General features: G+C 40.0%; 2 protein-coding genes and 1 long non-coding RNA gene across 7 annotated transcripts; 1 reads left to right on the top strand and 2 right to left on the bottom strand.

Annotated features, from left to right (window-relative positions):
- Window positions 1-279: 279 nt before the first annotated feature.
- On the bottom strand, window positions 280-3790 carry cnpy4 (canopy FGF signaling regulator 4). Its single transcript, XM_003458708.4, has 6 exons — window positions 3593-3790; window positions 3375-3501; window positions 3136-3232; window positions 2905-3027; window positions 2530-2647; window positions 280-799 (listed from the first exon to the last, which is right to left on the bottom strand). Exons 1-6 carry the CDS (start codon window positions 3675-3677, stop codon window positions 684-686), a joined length of 666 nt encoding a protein of 221 aa, XP_003458756.1. The 5' UTR covers window positions 3678-3790; the 3' UTR covers window positions 280-683.
- An 892-nt stretch (window positions 3791-4682) lies between these two features.
- Window positions 4683-18571, top strand: LOC100702854 (calpain-5). Of its 5 annotated transcripts, none has more exons than XM_025899315.1 (14): window positions 4683-4956; window positions 5269-5535; window positions 8138-8322; window positions 10086-10217; window positions 10373-10584; window positions 10735-10888; window positions 11002-11195; window positions 11534-11611; window positions 11702-12125; window positions 12197-12319; window positions 12397-12593; window positions 17535-17653; window positions 17766-17902; window positions 17977-18571. In XM_025899315.1, the coding sequence occupies exons 3-14, from the start codon at window positions 8158-8160 to the stop codon at window positions 18151-18153; spliced, it is 2112 nt and encodes a 703-aa protein (XP_025755100.1). In that variant the 5' UTR covers window positions 4683-4956; window positions 5269-5535; window positions 8138-8157; the 3' UTR covers window positions 18154-18571. The 5 variants fall into 5 exon arrangements, with proteins under 5 accessions (XP_025755100.1, XP_005463902.1, XP_025755099.1 ...); XM_005463845.4 differs by having other exon boundaries at window positions 10735-10927; window positions 17622-17653; XM_005463843.4 differs by having other exon boundaries at window positions 4684-4956; window positions 10735-10927.
- On the bottom strand, window positions 13845-14546 carry LOC109200112 (uncharacterized). Its single transcript, XR_002060314.1, has 3 exons — window positions 14505-14546; window positions 14274-14336; window positions 13845-13883 (listed from the first exon to the last, which is right to left on the bottom strand). It is a non-coding gene; the product is annotated as an uncharacterized LOC109200112 (long non-coding RNA).
- Window positions 18572-18653: the final 82 nt, after the last annotated feature.

Below are 18653 nucleotides of genomic sequence, written 5' to 3'. Positions count from 1 at the left end.
ACATCAACATTCAATGTTTAGTATTTACTGTTACTTTACACTTAGCTAGATTAAAGCGATGGGGTTGTGTTTATTATGCTGCTCTTTTTTGCTTGATTTCTCTCTCTTTTTTTTTTTCCCTCTCAACAGGTGAATTTTCAACAGGAGATTTTTCTTCTTTTTAAATGTCCTTTCTCACTGTTGAAAAAAACTTAACAGTTATTAATCTAGTCAGATCATACAGAAACGAGATGAAATAAACATAAAGATGTGTATTTCATGAGTGATTTTGTACAGAGGCACTGTAAAAAAGTATTTTATTAAACATGAAGAAAACTGTACATACTGCACTTCAAGTCTGCAATTAGGGATAAAACAATACTGATATGTACCATGACTGTGGCAAAGGGAGAGGTCACATGATGATCTAACATTCAAATATTAAAGATAAAGGTTTCAAACCTCACAAGGAGCGCTGTAACAGTTTAAAAAGGCCACACATACAAAATAATGGAAGACGTTTAGCGTTAAACCCTATAAAGTGTCATGTTGCACGTGTTCATCGTAAAGCTAAATATCTAAGTGTAACTTTTACTGAATATTTGAAACCCTCTCAAAGGATTTCAGCTTCTATCCACCAGTTTGCAGTTAGAAAAATCTGTAACTGAGGTGTAGCGTTGTCTTCTTTGTTCCCCTTGTCTTCTTCAAAGCTCCCCGGCATCATGAAGCTTTCCCTCTTCTACCTCCTCCTCTGCGCTTGTCTCCTCCTCAGCTCCTTCTTTGTCCCCCATGTCTCCTTTCCACACCTCCTTTAGACATTCTGAGGGAGTGAGAGAAAGAAAACACTAAGGGCTGTGTGGTTTCAGTTCATATTTCAGTCACTTTATATGCAAACATAAACATTTTCCAATAGTTGTGGTTTTAAGAAAAGAAAAAAAAAAATGCACAGCATCATCCATGCTCACAGTTGGAGGACTTCATGCTAGCATGTCTGAGTAAATCTCTCACTCTTTGTAGCCAAATATCTACAAATGGCCAAACCGCAGGGCGAGCAGCAGTAGGACTCCCTTACATTAAAGGGCAGACATCAGTGATAACAGGAATAGCAATAATTCAGTCAGATACAGCATTAAAGAGGAGTTTGGGTGCAGGTGGTTTGCAAAGTAAAGCTTGCAGGTAGAGCTGGGCGATAGAACGATAACGATATGTATTGCGAAATAACTTTTTTGCGATAGAAAAATTAAACTATTGCGATAGGCCTCATCTCTCTTGTCCTCTTAAAAAAAAAAAAAAAAAAAAAAAAAGGAAGAACAGCCAATCCAAATTAAGTAGCGCAGAGCCGAACCAATCACCATCACGTCACGTGACTTGTTACGTACAGCACAAGTGCCAAGCCGCACATGTGTATTTGTTTGGGAAGCAGCCAGCCGCCGTGTCGCCCGGGTAATGGAGGAAATGAGTGTGCCGACTAGAGAAAAATCAACCGAGAGCGTGAGCGAAGGTTACTGAAGAAAAAACAGATGATGGTTCCAATGCCGGAGAGCTTGTCGAATGGAAGGGCCACAGAAGTTCCGTAGTGTGGAGGTATTTCAGCTATTTCAAGTCTGACAAAAAACAGAGTAGCGCGCACTGTAAATTGTGCCGAAAGCAAGTCTGGAAATACAATAAAGCGGTGCATGCTCAATCTCTGACTGAAAGCGCTAATTCGTCATTCGGCTTTTGTCAGACTAAAGTAACTGTTCAAACTGTTTGAAAAGCTAAGCTATACAACAAGGAGAGATTGAGAATTTCCTTTTAGTTCTCAGTTTATTTGATATTGACAAAAGTTAGTCAATTTTGTCTGTTCTTCTGTAAAACGACCTAAGATTTATTTTTAGAATTAATATTTTGTTTCTAAGTGGAATTGACAATTTAGTAGTCTTTTGTTTCTGTTTCTGTTTCTATTTTGAAACTTAAACGCTTTAGCGGCTGCCTTTTGTGTAGTTTGCAATATTTGCCTTTATTTATCTGAAAAAGTCTCATGTTCCTTAAGTACATCTACCCTGTTGAACTTATTATGGGAAATAAATATTTAAATCAAAACAAGCTGCTGATTATTTCACATTTTACTTGTGAGCAACGGCACATTTAAATCTTACAAATATAGTTATTTGGCCTGAAATGAAAAAACATATCGTGACATGAAAAAAAATCTTATATCGCCCAGCTCTAGTTGCAGGTAAGCAAATGAAAACAGAATTGGGTTTGTATGTACTCACACCACTTCCAGTTTATCCTAGAATCGGAAGTCCCCACATTACTCACATAAACACTTTAAAAATGTTGTACTGCATAAATTTTGTGATTTGACTTCAGGGCCTGTTTGAACTAACCCTGGGTTCAATTCAATTTACAAAACAGGAAATGAGAAATTCTTATTTTCTCTGTTGCTTTCCTGGTATATGAATGTAATCATTTTGGCAGCGCGTTTAGATTCTCAACAGAGTGCGATTTAAAATATAAATATCATCCGCCAACCAGTAACTTGTTTTGGCATCATGCATCTCCCACCTTGCTCTGATGTCTCAAGGACGTGGTTCTCACAGAGGAAATTCTCCAGCCTCTGGTCCTGATGATGGAAGTACCAGTTCTCCACCACATCCTCATACTGCTCCAGCATCGTCTCACACTAACACACACCAAGAAATTAATATCAATTAATGTAAGTGTACACTACATTGAACACATTTCCTCTTGGTTTCCATAGCAGCACCTGCATAATGCCCACCACAATATACTGTAATACGACTTTAAATAAGTACATATACAGTGTCATCAAATAACATATGCACTTTACAAAATATGCAGCAAGACGTGCATTTAAATCAACACACACACACACACACACACACACACACACACACACACACACACACACAGTCCTACCTGTTTTTTCATGTCTGTCACCTCCACAGAGGGCTCGTCCCACAGCTCGTACGGCATCCCCAAGTCCACTTTAACCCCTTTGTGTACCAGATTCTTCAGGGTCGTCATGGTCTGACTGGAGCCCTGCAGACACACAAATGGCCTAAATGTCAGTCTGACACACAGACTGAACTCAATAAGGACCACGTGACCCACTTTTAATGCACAAGTGTTAAAAAACTGACAGATTACCTTAGCATATCTCAGGCTGCCAGGCCTCTCTGCATGAACATTATACTCCAGGATGCGCTCGCATATGTTGTCTACAGCCTCAGTCAGCCGAGTTTCCCTGCATTCAAACACACGGGGTTAACTACTGGTCTCACAGTCAGACACAAGCCACAGCCTGCAGTACAGCTCACACATGCCACAAAGAAATCCCATAAAAAAAGCTTCAAATAAGTTGCATGTCCTCATTCAGAGATACCTACGAGGTGTTGTATTTGATCTTTTTCTTTCTCTTGCCGGTGTCCAACACTTCTCCGACCTCCAAGACTTCACGGGAGCGAGCGGTTTTCTCCAGAGCGTCCTGCAGCTCGACTGTCAGAAACTTACACACTGACCGACATCAGAAATCACACGTTAACAAGAAGTTTGGTAACTGTGGGCAGGTCCAAGATTAGACCCTGGTGCTAGTTTCTGCTCCTACCTTCGCATTTATTCGGCAGCCTCTCATTTTCTTCCGCCGAAACAAAGCCGCAGAGCCAAAACAAAGACACAACGGCAAGTTTCATTGCAACGCTTCGCTTTAAAACCTGCGGGGAAAGTCAAACTACCACGAGTTTAAAGGCACAGGAGCCACATCGGCGTATTTGATGGCGAGTTTAAACTGCGCGTGCGTAGTGCGTCCTAACAGACGTAACTAGTCGATGCATGATGCTGCGATGTCAGGGAAGATAGTCTATCCACAAACGTTAAAGAGTTCAGTTTTTTGAGTTCAGTTCTTTACTAATAAATGTACAAGCTCTTAGAATCAACGTCACTCAATATTATTTTAATAACTTTAATTTAATGTATTTATTTTTTAACATTTATTATTATTTATTAGTATTTTTTAAAATGGGTTCCACTCCTAAAAACAGAGAAGTGGTGGCTCTGAAGGAAAAACGGGTTCCAAACCACTTCCAGCAACATGTGGCTAATAAAGTGGACAGTAATTGTATATATGGCAGGAATATTTACAATATAATGTTAATATAACATAGATATATTAACATGAAATAAATGTATTATGCATATTGTCTCTAAACATATTATAAAAAATGATCATAACCATGTAGCCACATGAATAATAAGGCATCATATCCAAATAGTGAAATATGTGAAAATGAATTTATGATTTTATATGAAATAAATATTTTTTTTAAGTCAAAACAATTGAATGAAACTACTGAAACCTAGTAGTGAAGTTTCAGCATGTTGCCAGGTCGCATGGATGTTTATTTATACATCATCAGCAAGTGTATTTCTAAAAATACAGAGTTTAACAAATGGATACAAAACAGTGTACACAATATGAAATCTAGATAGACAACTACACAGATGGTCAGACTAAACAGAAGAATAATTAAAGCACAATCTGTTCTTTGTTTTTTTTTTTGTTTGTTTCTTTTTTTTAATATATCAATAGCTTGTCAGTTTTTGCTCTGCTCCTCAAGGTGTTTCTTAAAAAGCTGCTGCTGCTGCAGAGTTTTATTTTTGTATATGAATGGGGGATTTTTAGCCTGGTGTTCAGCAGTGAAGTAGTTAACATAGGAGCGCTAGTCTCTTGGTTTCTCATGTGTCAGGAGCAGCACACTCGACAGCAGCAGATCAACAGATACTCCAGCAGACTGTGAGGGAGAAGATAGAGAGGAGAAGGAAGAGGAGAAGAGACTACACAGATAAGACAGAAAGAGAGAAGCGAGGGAGTCACAGGCCATGTTCAAGTGAGAAGAGAAAAGAGAAGACATGAGACTCGAGGAGAAGAGGACAGAATGTGCACAGTCACCAAACAGAAAAGCCGAGGCAGCAGTAAGTGATATGAGGGCATATATACAAACACACAACCTTAGGTCACACATTTTTTGATGTTCTTCAGATGATGTCAGAGGATAAACTGTTTGTCTTGAACGTCTGAACCTTGAGTCAGTGCAGTAACTGTGTGAGGATTTCCAAGGCTCTAAGTGTTATGTCACCTGGTGTGGCGGCTGTCTGTCTATTGTCTGAGTGGAGGGAGATAAAGTTACACACACACACATATACGCTCATGCATCAGCTCTAAAAACTGCACACACAGTCATGGTGTGAGGAGTTGTGTTTCACGTTCATTTTTTTTTCATCCAGGTCCAATGGCACAAGTATGACACCGAGTTAATTACCTGGTGGAGATGTAGCAAACACTCCTGACACATTCAGAGGAAGGGACAACATTAACTGCTGCTGACTCTGGAGGAAACAGTGGACACATGTTGGCTGTTTTTGTTGTTGTTGTTTTTTTTAATTATCCTCAAAAATGAGGATGACTAAATGACTAACGAGGGAATCCACTGACGGGGCTCAGCACAAAGGTCCATCTTAGGAAAGCAAGTGGATAAACTTCCAGACTTGAAGGTAAAATATATGTTAGAGCCATGGCAACAATGTAGGTATACTTTTCAAATTTACTAAATGACAATATTAAGAACTGTCATTTAATAAAAACTTAAAGTCGATGCACTATGAACACTAAAAAGTGAGTACTGGAGCAGGTGATGTGCCAAACTAATGCACTAACCAAGCAAACTATTGTAGGAAAAATCATTTACTAAGCAATTAAAGTCTCACGAAGTCCAAAAAACTAGTAGACCCTAAAGTTAGAGTTGCTGTGAGCTTATACATGAAAACACTATAAACAGGGAATCTGATCAGCAACTATGATTTTTATGAACCTAAGATTGTTTTAAACTATATGAAAAATTTGATATAAAAAATGGATTGCAAAAGCTACTATAAATCTGCCTTTCAACCCTATACTTTTTGCTATTGGCATATTTACAGATTTGTGGTATATGCTCCTGCTACAGTATAGTTTCCCCTGTTCATGCTGTTGGCAACTGATATACTTAATGATGTTGTGAAAAATATATAAATAACAACATAAAACAAAAAGCAGGTCTGTTACATGGTATTTATATGCTTAAAAAAAGTAATTTTAGCCTGTTGCTAGGTGGTTGCTAGGCAATGTGAAGGCCTCATAGAATATTATGCTTAACTTGACTTTTGTGTATAAAATGGAGATGTTATTGTTGTGAAATTAAAATAAACAAAAAATGTTTATGCCCAAAATTCTGTCTTTGATTACATATAAATTAATAAATTAAAACACTTTGATTTGATTGGTATACTTTCAGTTTATTAATCATTCCTGAATGATTAATTATTCGAATACAAGAACTTTGATTTGATGCTCACTGGGAGCGAATGATGATTTGTTTTGTGTGTGTTAGGATACCTTTTACAAAGTGTTGCATAAATGAAAAAGGGTCATTCTAGTCCATTGCTAGGTGGTTGCTAGGCAACGTAATAACACGTTAATATCGGAAAAATATAAAAACATTCAAAGGCCTAAGATGTATTTGTGTGCCAGATATGGTTGCTCAACTAGGTGGAGTTCACAATCAGTGAAACAAATAAACCCACAGCAAGACAAAGATTTCATTCACTACAATAAAATTCATTATTCCACATAGTGAATTTGGTTTTAAGTATAGCAAAAATAGACTCAGATCAGGCTCATCCAAAATAACAACCATCTGTTTAAAGGGTCAAAGTAGTGCACAACAACAAAACAAACATGTAGCACCTGCAGATGAATTTATAGAAATGTTACTAAAAGTACTAAAAATAAAACTCAGTCTATTAGTGAGAGAAGGCAACATCACCAACATCAGCATCTAATCCAAAAGCATCAAGGAAAAGACGTTCATCAATTCCTGCAGCTTGATGTCGTAAAAATGTGTGTTTATACATTTTCCTCCACATTTGGGGCGTCTGTGAAAAGATCGTATGACAAAAAAGCCAAAAAATAGACTTCACCAAAAAGTGATAATACTGACCTGATACACACTCTCTCTGGCACTGAATCATTCTGCTACACAAACACAAACAGTTAACGCTCATCTACGCTCATTCTGCTGACTCCTGCCTGAGTTCATATCACTGATGACTAAAACAGTGCCGTTACTTTACTGCTGTCCTCACCCTGTGCCCCCAAAATACACACTGACCCCACAGGATACCCCCCAGCTACCCCTGCCATGAGCTACATACCCCTTTAGATTCAGTTCAATTATTTCAATCTTATTTAGTCTGCATATTAATATTTACACAGTAGTTACTGTGTGCTTACTCAGTACTTGGATGTTATACTTGCATCATCAGGATTTTCAACAAAAACTTAAAAAATGCTACATTAGATGGTTTTATGTACATTTTAAATTAATACACTTTGTGAATTTCAATGAACTCTTATTAATAAGTTAAATAATGGCAGTGTTTGGTTAAGTGGGAATTATATGAACTGTGAGGTAACCTTAATGGGACTGCACAGAAAAGTCTCTAGGCAGGTTGCAGCCGGTCAGTGTGATATGATACTGTTTGTAATGTTTAGTTGGGCGAAACAAATAATAATATTAAGTGAAGTAGTGTGAGAGATCTTAACTGTCATTGAAACAGCAAACTCATTGGCATCTATCAGTCTGGAAGGTATTACAAAGCCATTTCTAAGGCTTTGAGTCTCCGGTGAACCACAGTGAGAGCCATCATCCAAAAAGGAAGAAAACTTGGAACAGTGTGAACCTTCCCATAAGGGGCCGGCCTACCAAAATTAACTGAAGAGGGCATTAACGATTCATCCAGCTCAAAAAAGAACCCAGAACAGCATCTAAAGAACTGCTTGTCTCACATTTACCAAAGAACATTTTGATCATCAATTCAATAAAATTTCATTTATAAAGCGCCAAATCACAGCATCAGTTGCCTCAAGGTACTTTATATTGTAAAAATCCTACAATAATACAAAGGAAACAGTAAAGCCCAACAATCATATGATTGTCCAGTGAGCATGCTGTGAGCGTATCCCCGCACTGCTTTAGTAGTGCATAGCTCCAGTTTCTTACAGTATGTTCTCTGACCCTCTCTCCCCTTTCTCATCTGCTTTCCACCTTCCTTTAAGGCCTCTGAGGCCCAACCAGGATGCCAGAACGAGTGTACGACTTCCAGGGCCAGAGTTTTCACAAGCTGCGGCGGGCCTGCCTCCGTCGAGGAGCGCTCTTCAAGGATCCTCTATTCCCCGCCACAGACCAGTCCCTCTTTTACAAGAGACAGCCTCCACCGGGTCTGACCTGGAAGAGGCCGAGGGTGAGTTAGACGTGGAGTGAAAAATTGAAATTGTTTTGTTTTTTAACTTGAAATACATCTCCTCCCCTCCCACATCTAAACTGAGTTGCTGCCTCCACATGTTGCATTTCAGCAGATTTGGTTAATTAAAGCACTTTCTATTAAAGGACAGGCGTCATGTCAGCTGGTGAAACCTTAGCCCTCAGGGAGCAAGTCGATGACGGACCGCTGTATTAGTGGGATTGTGGGTGTGTACAGTATAGAAAAAGCACAAGCCAATTTAAATAGCCCAGGTGTTTTTAGCACACTGTTGTGATGGGTACAGCTGTCTAAGTATAGGTTTTTATTGCGTCCACAGAGAGCTAAGGGTGTGGTAATACACTTGAATTAAACCAGTGAAATGTTAAGGTGAATCGAGGTCGAAGGGATTGTTGTTTAGTGTGGATATTTATCAGACATTTGATGGTCCAGTAACTTTATGATTACAGAGTTTTATCCCAGTCTGACGTGTTTTAATCTTCAGGACACTGATCCTCACTGTGCTGTGCTGAGGAAAATCTGTTTAATCCAAACAGTGAAACATGTGAAAGGATCAGAAATCCCTGGGTATTTCCCATCGGGGTCATTAGTTCAAGGAGTTCATTCAGTATATTTGCAAGGCCTTCAGTGCTCTTAATGTGAAACGCTGATGATGATTAATTTGCTTACTCAGAGCTGGAGAGAAAGGGTTAAAGGTATTGCGTTGCTAATGCGCTACTCAGGTATTTTAAGCGTGTATCAACACAGATGATAGGGTGTCACCTGTCGCTTGACCCTGCTGGCACACAAAAACACACACACACACAAAACACACCCTAACTTCCCATTTGCTATCAAAACTATCCAGTTCGTAATCTCCGTGGTCTCATCTGAAGCTTGTTACGAACATGATAGCGTCGTAAAGAAGGTTTATTTCTTGTCTAGCGTTACAGCTGAAGAAGTTATGGCCACCCAGTGTGTATCTTTCTGCTTGTGTGTGTGTGTGCAGCGACACTTCTACAGTTACCTGACCCCGTCCAAAGTGAGAGCAGCAGGGCTACACACACAGGATCTGTCTCCTCAGCAGTGCTTTGACACCCTGACTGAATCAGCCTGCAGGCCCCATAAAACTCTGTGATGATACGAGCTGCTGCAGTCATTAATGGCAGTGCTTGCTCCACTTAACTGTGTCGTTTAAAGCTGCTTCATGAAACAATCTGCTTTTAGAGATGAACTCACCGATAATAATGAATGCCGACCTTCCTTTAAGCTTTAGATTTAGGTTCAAGCCTGCTGCTATCATCACAGGATCTCAGATCCCAGGTGGACACAGATGCCATTCACCCCTTTAGCTGTCACGTAGTGATGAACAATCCCTGTATTTCCCTAGAAATGTGCAGGTAGGAGCTCATTGGCTCCTTGATGCACAAATAAGAAATGAACCCGCTGTTGCTGATAAGGTGGAAAAACTGTGGTCCAAACTTAGGATGTGAAAGTGACGACCAGAAACTGTGGTCACTTGAAGTTAGCTTCAAGCGGGAAGAAAAACTCCCTTTTAACAGGAAGAAATCTCAAGCAGAACCGGGCTCAGGGAGGGTTGGCTGTCTGCTGTGACTGGTTGGAGTGAGAGGAGGAAGACAGGGCAAAGACACACTGTGGATATACAGTCTATTGCTAAAGTGTTATTGTTATCCTGCAGTCTGCCAGGTGATGACTAACTACGTCCCATATTTTTTGTCATAAGCCTGATCTCTCTTCCTCTCCAGGAGATTTGTAAGGATCCCCGTCTGTTTGTCGATGGCATCAGCACTCGTGATTTGCACCAAGGAAGTCTGGGTAACTGCTGGATGGTGGCAGCCATTTCCTGCCTGGCGTCTGAGCCATCACTGTGGAAAAAGGTTTGGTGTGTTTTTCCCCTGACCTTCTTCACAATCATCTTTCCTCTTTCTCCTTATTCGTTACTATCGTCCCTACTCTGCATTCTCTTCATTTCCTCCTAGTTCCTTCCTTGTCTTTCTTCACCCTTCCTCATCCACCTCTCTCCTCTTCCTAGGTCATCCCCGATCATTTGAATCAGGAGTGGAATCCAAAGCGTCCCGACTTGTATGCAGGAATTTTCCATTTCAGGTTCTGGCGTCTTGGTCGCTGGATGGATGTTGTTGTAGATGACCGCCTGCCTGTCAGCGAGGATGGAGTGCTGCTCTTCTGTCGTTCGGCAACACCACGAGAGTTCTGGAGCGCCCTGCTGGAAAAGGCCTACGCCAAGTGAGGATCAGCAGAAGATGCTGGTTTTGATATTTGATGGGACTGTTGTTCATTTTAGGCTGCTGACCCTACGTCTCGACTGCCACAATCACTACTTATGGCAATCCTAATGTGTAATGTTTGTGAATCGATCACTCTCATGCCTTTTAGACTTAACGGCTGCTACGAGGCCTTGGAGGGAGGGAACACTGCAGAGGCCCTGATCGACTTCACTGGTGGAGTTTCAGAGCCTCTCAGTCTGGATCGTGAGGCCCTGAGATTGCACAGTGACCAGAGGAGGGCGCTCTTCCAGACTTTAACCAAGGTCCATGAATGTAAATCCCTCATCACTTGCTCCATACGGGTAGGGCTTCTGAGTCTTGAACATTTTAAAAGCTGGTAAAGAGATGGGTTAAAATGATTTTACATGTTTCTCAGCCTGCAGAGGGAGAGACCGTGGAGTCAGTGCTGGAGTGTGGGCTCGTGCGAGGACACGCCTACGGGATCACGGCAGTGAGGAAGGTGAGGTTGGGGGAGAAGGTACTGAAGACAGGCGGGACATCCAGACTCTTTATGGTCCGCATGAGGAACCCGTGGGGGACCACAGATTGGACCGGTGCCTGGAGTCAGAGGTGAGAGGTGACTTTGAACTCTTTGCATTGACTTCTGCCACATGTCAGACTGTTGAGAGCATTTTGTAGGAGCTCTGGGGGGAAAAGTCTTTGCTGACTTCAACAGTGTCGCTGTGGTTTGCAGCATTTTATAATGCCACTGCTGATATTCTGGAGAGATTCTGACATTTTACAATAGTTTGGGATTTGTTTTACTGGGGTGGGGGGGGGACATCTGCTGTTCGCATCATGGAAGTCTGAGAAATGGACCAATAAAGGTTTCTAGAAGCTGAAACACTGCTTTTATTTTTATATCCTTTCCAAGTGTTCCACTTTTTGTCCTTGTGTGCCCCCTGCAGGTCAGAGCAGTGGCAGCAACTGAGTCGTGCAGAGAGGGACAAGATGGGGCTCGTTGTTCGTGATGTTGGGGAGTTTTGGTACTTCTGATTTTTATTATTTGAAGAACAAAAAGTCATGTGGGTTAGCTGGTTTCTGCCTCACATTTTATTCTGTTCCTTTTTCCTAAGGATGGATTTCGAGGACTTCTGTCAACACTTTACAGATGTGGTGGTGTGCAGACTGGTGGAGAGGACTCTGCTGTGGCCGAGATCTCGCTGGAGAGAAGTGAGCTGCTATGGGGAGTGGGTTCTACCTCCCCCCACCCATGGAGCACCTCCACCCACTGTGCTCCAGAGTAACCTTACGCTGACCCTGAGTAAGAGCAGCAACGGGCCTGGAGGGACCAAGCAGAGTGGGAACAGAAAGGAGGATCGACTTGGTGAGAGCCAACAGGAAGGAAGGAGAAGAGGAAGAAGCGAGCCTGATGTGAACAAAGTGACAGCAGAAAAGGGTGGTGGGAAGGTGAATGGAGTCTGGAAGGTGGAGTTGGATAAGAGGAGCCGGTGTGGTGGATGTATCAATCACAGGGACACCTTCCTGCACAATCCACAGGTAAATACAAGATTGAAACCAGGGTTTGCATCAGCACATGAATGCTAAAAATGACTTTTCATTCTTATTAGTTCATGTTTGAGGTGCGAGCCAAAGAGGAGGAGGTGCTGATCTGTCTGCAGCAGGAGGACAGGAGGATGTGGAGGAAAAATGGAAAAGGAGAAAACCTGCCTATTGGCTTTGAGGTGTTGAAGGTGAGCTGGGCCACTGAGCAACCTCACGCTTTTTGAGTCATAAAAAAATTATTTCGCTCCTTCCTCATCATCTGCAGGTGGAGGTGAACCGCTGCAGTCGGGTGCAGTGCGTGGTGGAGCAGGCGGCCAGCTCCATCTACATGGATTCCCGCAGTGTGACACTGAGGGGAACTCTGGCTCTGGGACGTTATGTTGTGCTGCCCACCACCTTCCTGCCGGGCGTCACGGGATGCTTCCTGCTTCGGCTCTTCTCCCACTCTCGTATCAGTCTCAGGTGAAATGCTGGTCAGGAAAGAAGGATTAGAAATGGCTTTGAACCTTCTGATATGTGTAGATACTGAAAAGGTACGGAGGACCAAAGCTGCCCAAAGGTTTAAAAACCAAAACTGTTTTTTTTTATTACAATTTTATTTTTATATTTGCCACAATTTATGTTTCCAGTGGTTTGAATTCTGCATTTAAATTTTAATTTATTTGCCCAATGACTTTCTGCATTTCAATTTATTCTGCAAATGGCACTTTCACAAGTTCAGCATTTCACATACTGGATGATTGATCCTACACTGTAAAATCTAATTAGTTCCCAGAACTCAAAAAAATTATGGAAACTCGTTGCCTCAAAAAAATTGAGTAAAGCTTAGCTAAAAATGACTAAGTTAGGACAACGTATTTATTTTGAGTACTCTGTACAAGCTCATTTGTTCCCAGAACTCAAAAAATTGGATCAAGTTTACGTAAGATGACCAAGTTAGGACAACTTACTCATTTTGAGTACACTGTACTCAAAATGTACACAGCCGTGTTAGTTCCCAGAACTCAAAAAAATTATGGAAACTCGTTGCCTCAAAAAAACTAAGTAAAGCTTACTTAGGATGACTGTTAGGACAACTTATACATTGCAAGTCTGCAGTATTAAGAATAACTTGATATTTCTGACTTTCTGACAATACTAATTGTTTACCTACTGACAAACATTTCAAGTTCAACTAAATGAAAAAACAATTTGTGGTACCATGAATATCATTAAAAATAATTAACAACACTTTTGTAATGATGTTAAAATGAGCACAACTTTTATTTTCAAACACAACAAAGTACAACAGCCAACATACTGGACACTGTTCTGCTGAATAAAAATGATATTGCCATCACTGTTATAATCTTACAACGAAACAAAGTCTTAGATGTAATTATTCTGAAAATAAGTTTAGGCCTACCACAAGTTTGTTTTGTACTTACATTACTTATATAATCAACATAAAATATTTATTGTTCTGTCACAAGTGCAGTCTCTAATTTAAACAACACATTCGTTTTTCATTCCAACACAGGAGCTGGAATGTTGTAATATTTTAAGGATGGCTTGTTTCCAGTCCAGTCATTACTGCCTGAATGACTGTCATGGATCGAGATGATCCAAATGTAAGTGCAGAAGAAAGTCTTTAACTTCCCTTAAGTACAGTTGCAGTGGATGTGGGTTGGAGATGCAATGAGCTTGAACCTGCAGGTGACCACCTTCACTGACCACACCATCTGTGACGGAGGACTCATCTCTCCTGGTGTCCTGCAAGCAAACAATCATATTTTTTGGAACATGAACTTAATTGCTTTCTTAAAACATTTTTTCTGCATTTGGTATAAAACAGACTCCAATTTAGACGATCTCAGGCCCCCTCCCCACCAGAGAGGTGACATTCAATGTCCCAATTGTCAGTCTGGATAGCTGTGACCAACACACAATATTGTCATGAAAGAATAACTTTAAAAAGTGCTATGCAAACATGGGCAATAACTTTCATTCTAATGATGTGCAAAATGATTTGGGCACAAAACAAATTTTGCTGTTAGAAAACTTGCAGACTTCACTATATACAGTGTAGACCCTCTAAACTAAGTTTGGGGGATGTGATCTTTCAAGAAATGCAGACCAAACTGTTGTTGTTTGTTTACTTACACAGCATGTCTTGTAGAATTAACTGGAGTCGAAGCAACAGCATCGTGCAGTCACATCTCAAGTCTAATAACAGAAGACAGGAAAAGATCAGTAAAGAAACAACTTCCCCAAACCAAAGCACAAATAAAACAATAAGTAAAACAGGCTGATCTAAAGTATGATTAAAGTTCGGCCTGGTTAATATAAATGTCACTGACAGTTACTAATATATTGGAAAACCAAAACACTTACCACTGAGTTGATGTCTTTCTGTCCAACAACAGGAGTGCTGGTCCCGAGCCTCAAAGACAGTAAGAAGCAAGCAGAGGGAGAAAAAACAGAACATTTTTCAGAAACTGATTTGATCCTTAATGGCTGTGCAATCATTGTAACATAGAGTTCGCTTATGTTGTTAAATAAAGGCTAGATTTGACATTAGTAGATGCCACAGATGTTCTAAAGCTGCCACAAAGCATGAAAAAATAGACGTCTCCGAAAACGTCGGAGCATTTTTGCAAATATGTCATGTCTTGATAAATCGAGCAGATATTTGAACTTTACACAGCTACACTGAAAAAAAGGGATTGGCCAACTCTTGGATTTACGTAAACATCTTGCGTGTATTTAACATAAGTGCCTCATGCTTTAAAGTTAAGTGTAACTATATAGTGTAGAAACTACATGATATGCAGAGAGGCTAGATTAAATTGTTCATATCATGTTCGAGTGAAGTAAGTCAATAACTTTCAGTCTCGTACGCTTTGGATCGTGGTTTCAGGAAGGCATCCATCTCATTCAAATCGAGCAAATTGGGTGGTTGTTACATTAAAAAAGTCTAACTTGTAATTTAAACACAATAATATCATGTTTCTATAAACGTAATTAAATCATGAAGGATCTGTATGAAATTCAACAACTTAATTTGTTCTTGTTGAGGTGACATGATACAATCTAGTAAGAGTGGTTAGTTGCTGAACTCATGAAATTCACAAGATCGCACGAGATGTCAAACTGCAGCTAAAATCACTGGAGTTATAAGAGGCAGACAATTACACACACACCACGTGTATGCTATTGCTATTTATTGTGGTTTAACCTGTCAAGGACAAAAACGTACAAAAAAATTCTGCATCAAGCCTTGAAATCATAGCTTTCCAACTTTCGTTAAGTCTGGATTGTTGGCATGGTGGTTAGTGCTGTTGCTTCACAGTAAGAAGATCCTGGGTTCAAATCCACAGTCTGGCTAGTTTGCACTGGTTTCTCTCTGGGTATTCTGGTTTCTTCCCACAGTTAAAAGTCATGCTAGAGTTAGGTTAATTGGTGATTCTAAATTACCTGTGAATGTAAGTGCAAATGGTTGTTTGTGATAGACTTATGAGTTGTCCAGGGTGTACCCTGCCTTGTAACCTATCACTTCAGGGTTATTTCCCAGCCCCCCTGCAACCAGGATAGGAGGATGGTAGTTGTTGTACATCCATTCAATTTTTATGGTAACCAGACTCTAGACTTTGTTGAACATTACATAATATGAAGAGAACATGTAGTATTTAAGTGACCAAGTAGTATTGTGGTAAAAGTTATTGAATAGTGTTGAAATAAAATGACAAAATTGTGAAGGATTAAAATATTCCAAGAGCTCAACTTACTTCATCTAAACATGTTTCAGTCGCGTTTTATGAACACAAAATGCACAGGTTTATTGAATATGAAAAAGTTGTGTTGATTGAACTCAATTGTTTAAGTTTCTGCCAAAGCAAAACATTTGTGTGCAACCGATGTCCACTATTGAATCAAGTAAATCCAACATGGCCTTTTTTTCAGTGTACATTCTCGCCTGAAAATATCTTAAAAGTTTATTTTGTGACCCAGAAAAAATAATACGTTTTTCAGCGGTGCTCCTCCGCCATTGCCGCGCTTACAAGTGCGCACAGGCTGCGACAACCGTGGCCGACAAATGCGATCCTCTTTTTCACCAGACTACCCTTTCTGGGTCACAAAATAACCTTTTAAGATATTTTCAGGCGAGAATGTAGCTGAGTAATGCTCAAATATCTACTTAATTTATCAAAATATCACATATTTGCAAAAGTGCTTCCACGTTTTCGGAGAGCTCCGTTATTCACCCCCCACTCCCACCCCACCCCTAACGGCTGCACCTCCCAAAGAATTTTGTCTGGGCTCTTATCTCACTTATTTATTTCAAACAATCAACAAAAAAATTCACCGACATAGTTTTATGTAAGGTTTTTAAGGCTGTGGTGTTAATTTTTAAGTAACATGAGCACAGCGGCAGCAGCAACGCTAGGCTAACACTAACTAGCTAGCAAGATTATAAACCTGGTGCTAAACTAAGAGAAGCCACAAAATCAGTTTGAATACGAGTAAACATTTACTCACCAAGTCAGTAAATATCCACAGCAATGACAACAATAATATCTCCAGGTTTGCTCAATATATTCCATAACAAATGCTGGCGCCATGAACATGCGGACTGATCCGGGAGGGAGGAGGACAGTAGTCACGTGGCATTTTCAAAACACATCTTTCATCCTTCCGCCCTGAGAAGCAAAACTTCCAGCTTACTTAGTTTTTCTAAGTTAGGACAACTCAAATTAATCGAGTTTATCAGCATTTTTGCATAAAAAGTACTGGTAACTTATTTAAATTGAGTTCTAATAACAAATTGATAAAAATTGAGTTCAGCCTATTTAATATTTTTAATTAAACACAATATTACATTTTACAGTGTAGTAAAAACAGATATTGTTGCTTCTACTCAGGAGATCTTTACAGATGTTCAACTAATCTAGGTGAAAATTTTAAAATTACTAAAAATAAAATAAAAAATAAAATAGTAAATAATCAGGTGAATAACTTCAAAATTAAATAATACAGGAAAGGTTTAGGAAGTAACAGAAAAATAAATGTAAATGACATTTTTTAAATTAAGTAATGAAACAGTTTTGATATATATTTTGTCATAAAGTATATTTATTTATTTATTAATTATTTTTGTATTTATAATTCAAATAATTTGCATTTTGGTGGTTTTGTCCTTCCACGCAACAGAGAAAAAAACAAAAAACAAACAAACAGTAAATTTGACATAGACATATCTTTTTTGACAAATTATAAAAATCTATATGAAATCACTATTAGCATCATAAATTTTATATTATTTCTAAGATTTAATTTTTCCCACTTTAACAGAAACAACCTCTTTTTCCCTTCACTATTCCCAGTCCTCTGCCTTTAATTTAGTTATTTCTTTCTTCCACGAAGGGAACTGAGGGAGGACTTACCGTCTCCCTCTGTGCTCCACTGTCTTCTACCTCAGCCCACTGTGGTAACCACAGTTTATCTCCGCAGGGCGTCAGGACTCAGCCTTCCCAAACAAACAGGTGACTGCAAAATGAAACACTCAGATTTGGGCAGACTCTTAATTATTGCACATATCTCCCTTGGTGTTTTCTTTCCTTCTTTCTTTACACCGTGCTGGAATTTGTTCCACAGCCCCCGATGTTTACGCTGTAGTGAGATGTGAGAATGACAACGTCAGGACGCGGGTGTTCAAGGAGAGCGGAAACCCTGAATTCAACCTGAGAACCATCTTCTACAGGAGATACCCCAACACAGACATCTCTGTTGAGGTTTGGCACATTCCTGTTCCCTCTCACGCAGCACACAAACACACAGGGCTAATGGGCTTCCTGTGTATTGACAGATATACAGCAGAGGTCTGCTGTGGGACTCGCTCCTCGGTGAGACTCGACTCCAGACGGCCGAGTCTGAGAGGAGTCGAAGCCTCGTGATGAATCTGCGAGGCGGACGGTCTCGTTCAGGGCTCAGAGGTTGCGTCTATCTTGAGACGTCTTCCAGCGTGTGCCTCACAGACTTGTGACAGTCTGGCTGCCCTGGCAAACACTGCCCTCTCAGGTAGAAGCTGATGAGCAAATTCTACTAAACTAAATAAAGCTGTGTGACAAAAGGTGCTGTAGTTTTTTGTTTTTTTGACCTGTTGTATTTTAAACCACAGTGAGCTGCTTGGTCTGTTGCACTTTGCTGTGGGACTTTAATATTTAGGGTTTTAATGTACTGACAGATGCTCTGTGGTGATCTGCTGGTCAGTTATGCAGGCACAACAACTTTGGCAGTTCAACAAGAAAAGTGGAACTGCTGCCAAAACAAGTTTGTATGTTATTTTAAAATATGCATTATTATGTATTGTCTTTTCATTGATTTGTTATTTATTTTTTGTTTTATGCATTAAAAACTTTGATATTTGGGTCACATTTGTATTTCTCATAATTAAACTATAAACACTGTGTAAGCCTGTTTTATTTTATCATCACTCAGCAGACCTACTTGCCTTCAGTCACTGAAATGGTCAGTCAGCTAAGA

The sequence above is a fragment of the Oreochromis niloticus genome, linkage group LG3 (genome assembly GCF_001858045.2).
Source record: "Oreochromis niloticus isolate F11D_XX linkage group LG3, O_niloticus_UMD_NMBU, whole genome shotgun sequence".
Taxonomy (NCBI): Eukaryota; Metazoa; Chordata; class Actinopteri; order Cichliformes; family Cichlidae; genus Oreochromis; species Oreochromis niloticus.
Note: the sequence above shows the minus strand (reverse complement) of the source record. Positions and strands in the feature narration are given on the sequence as shown.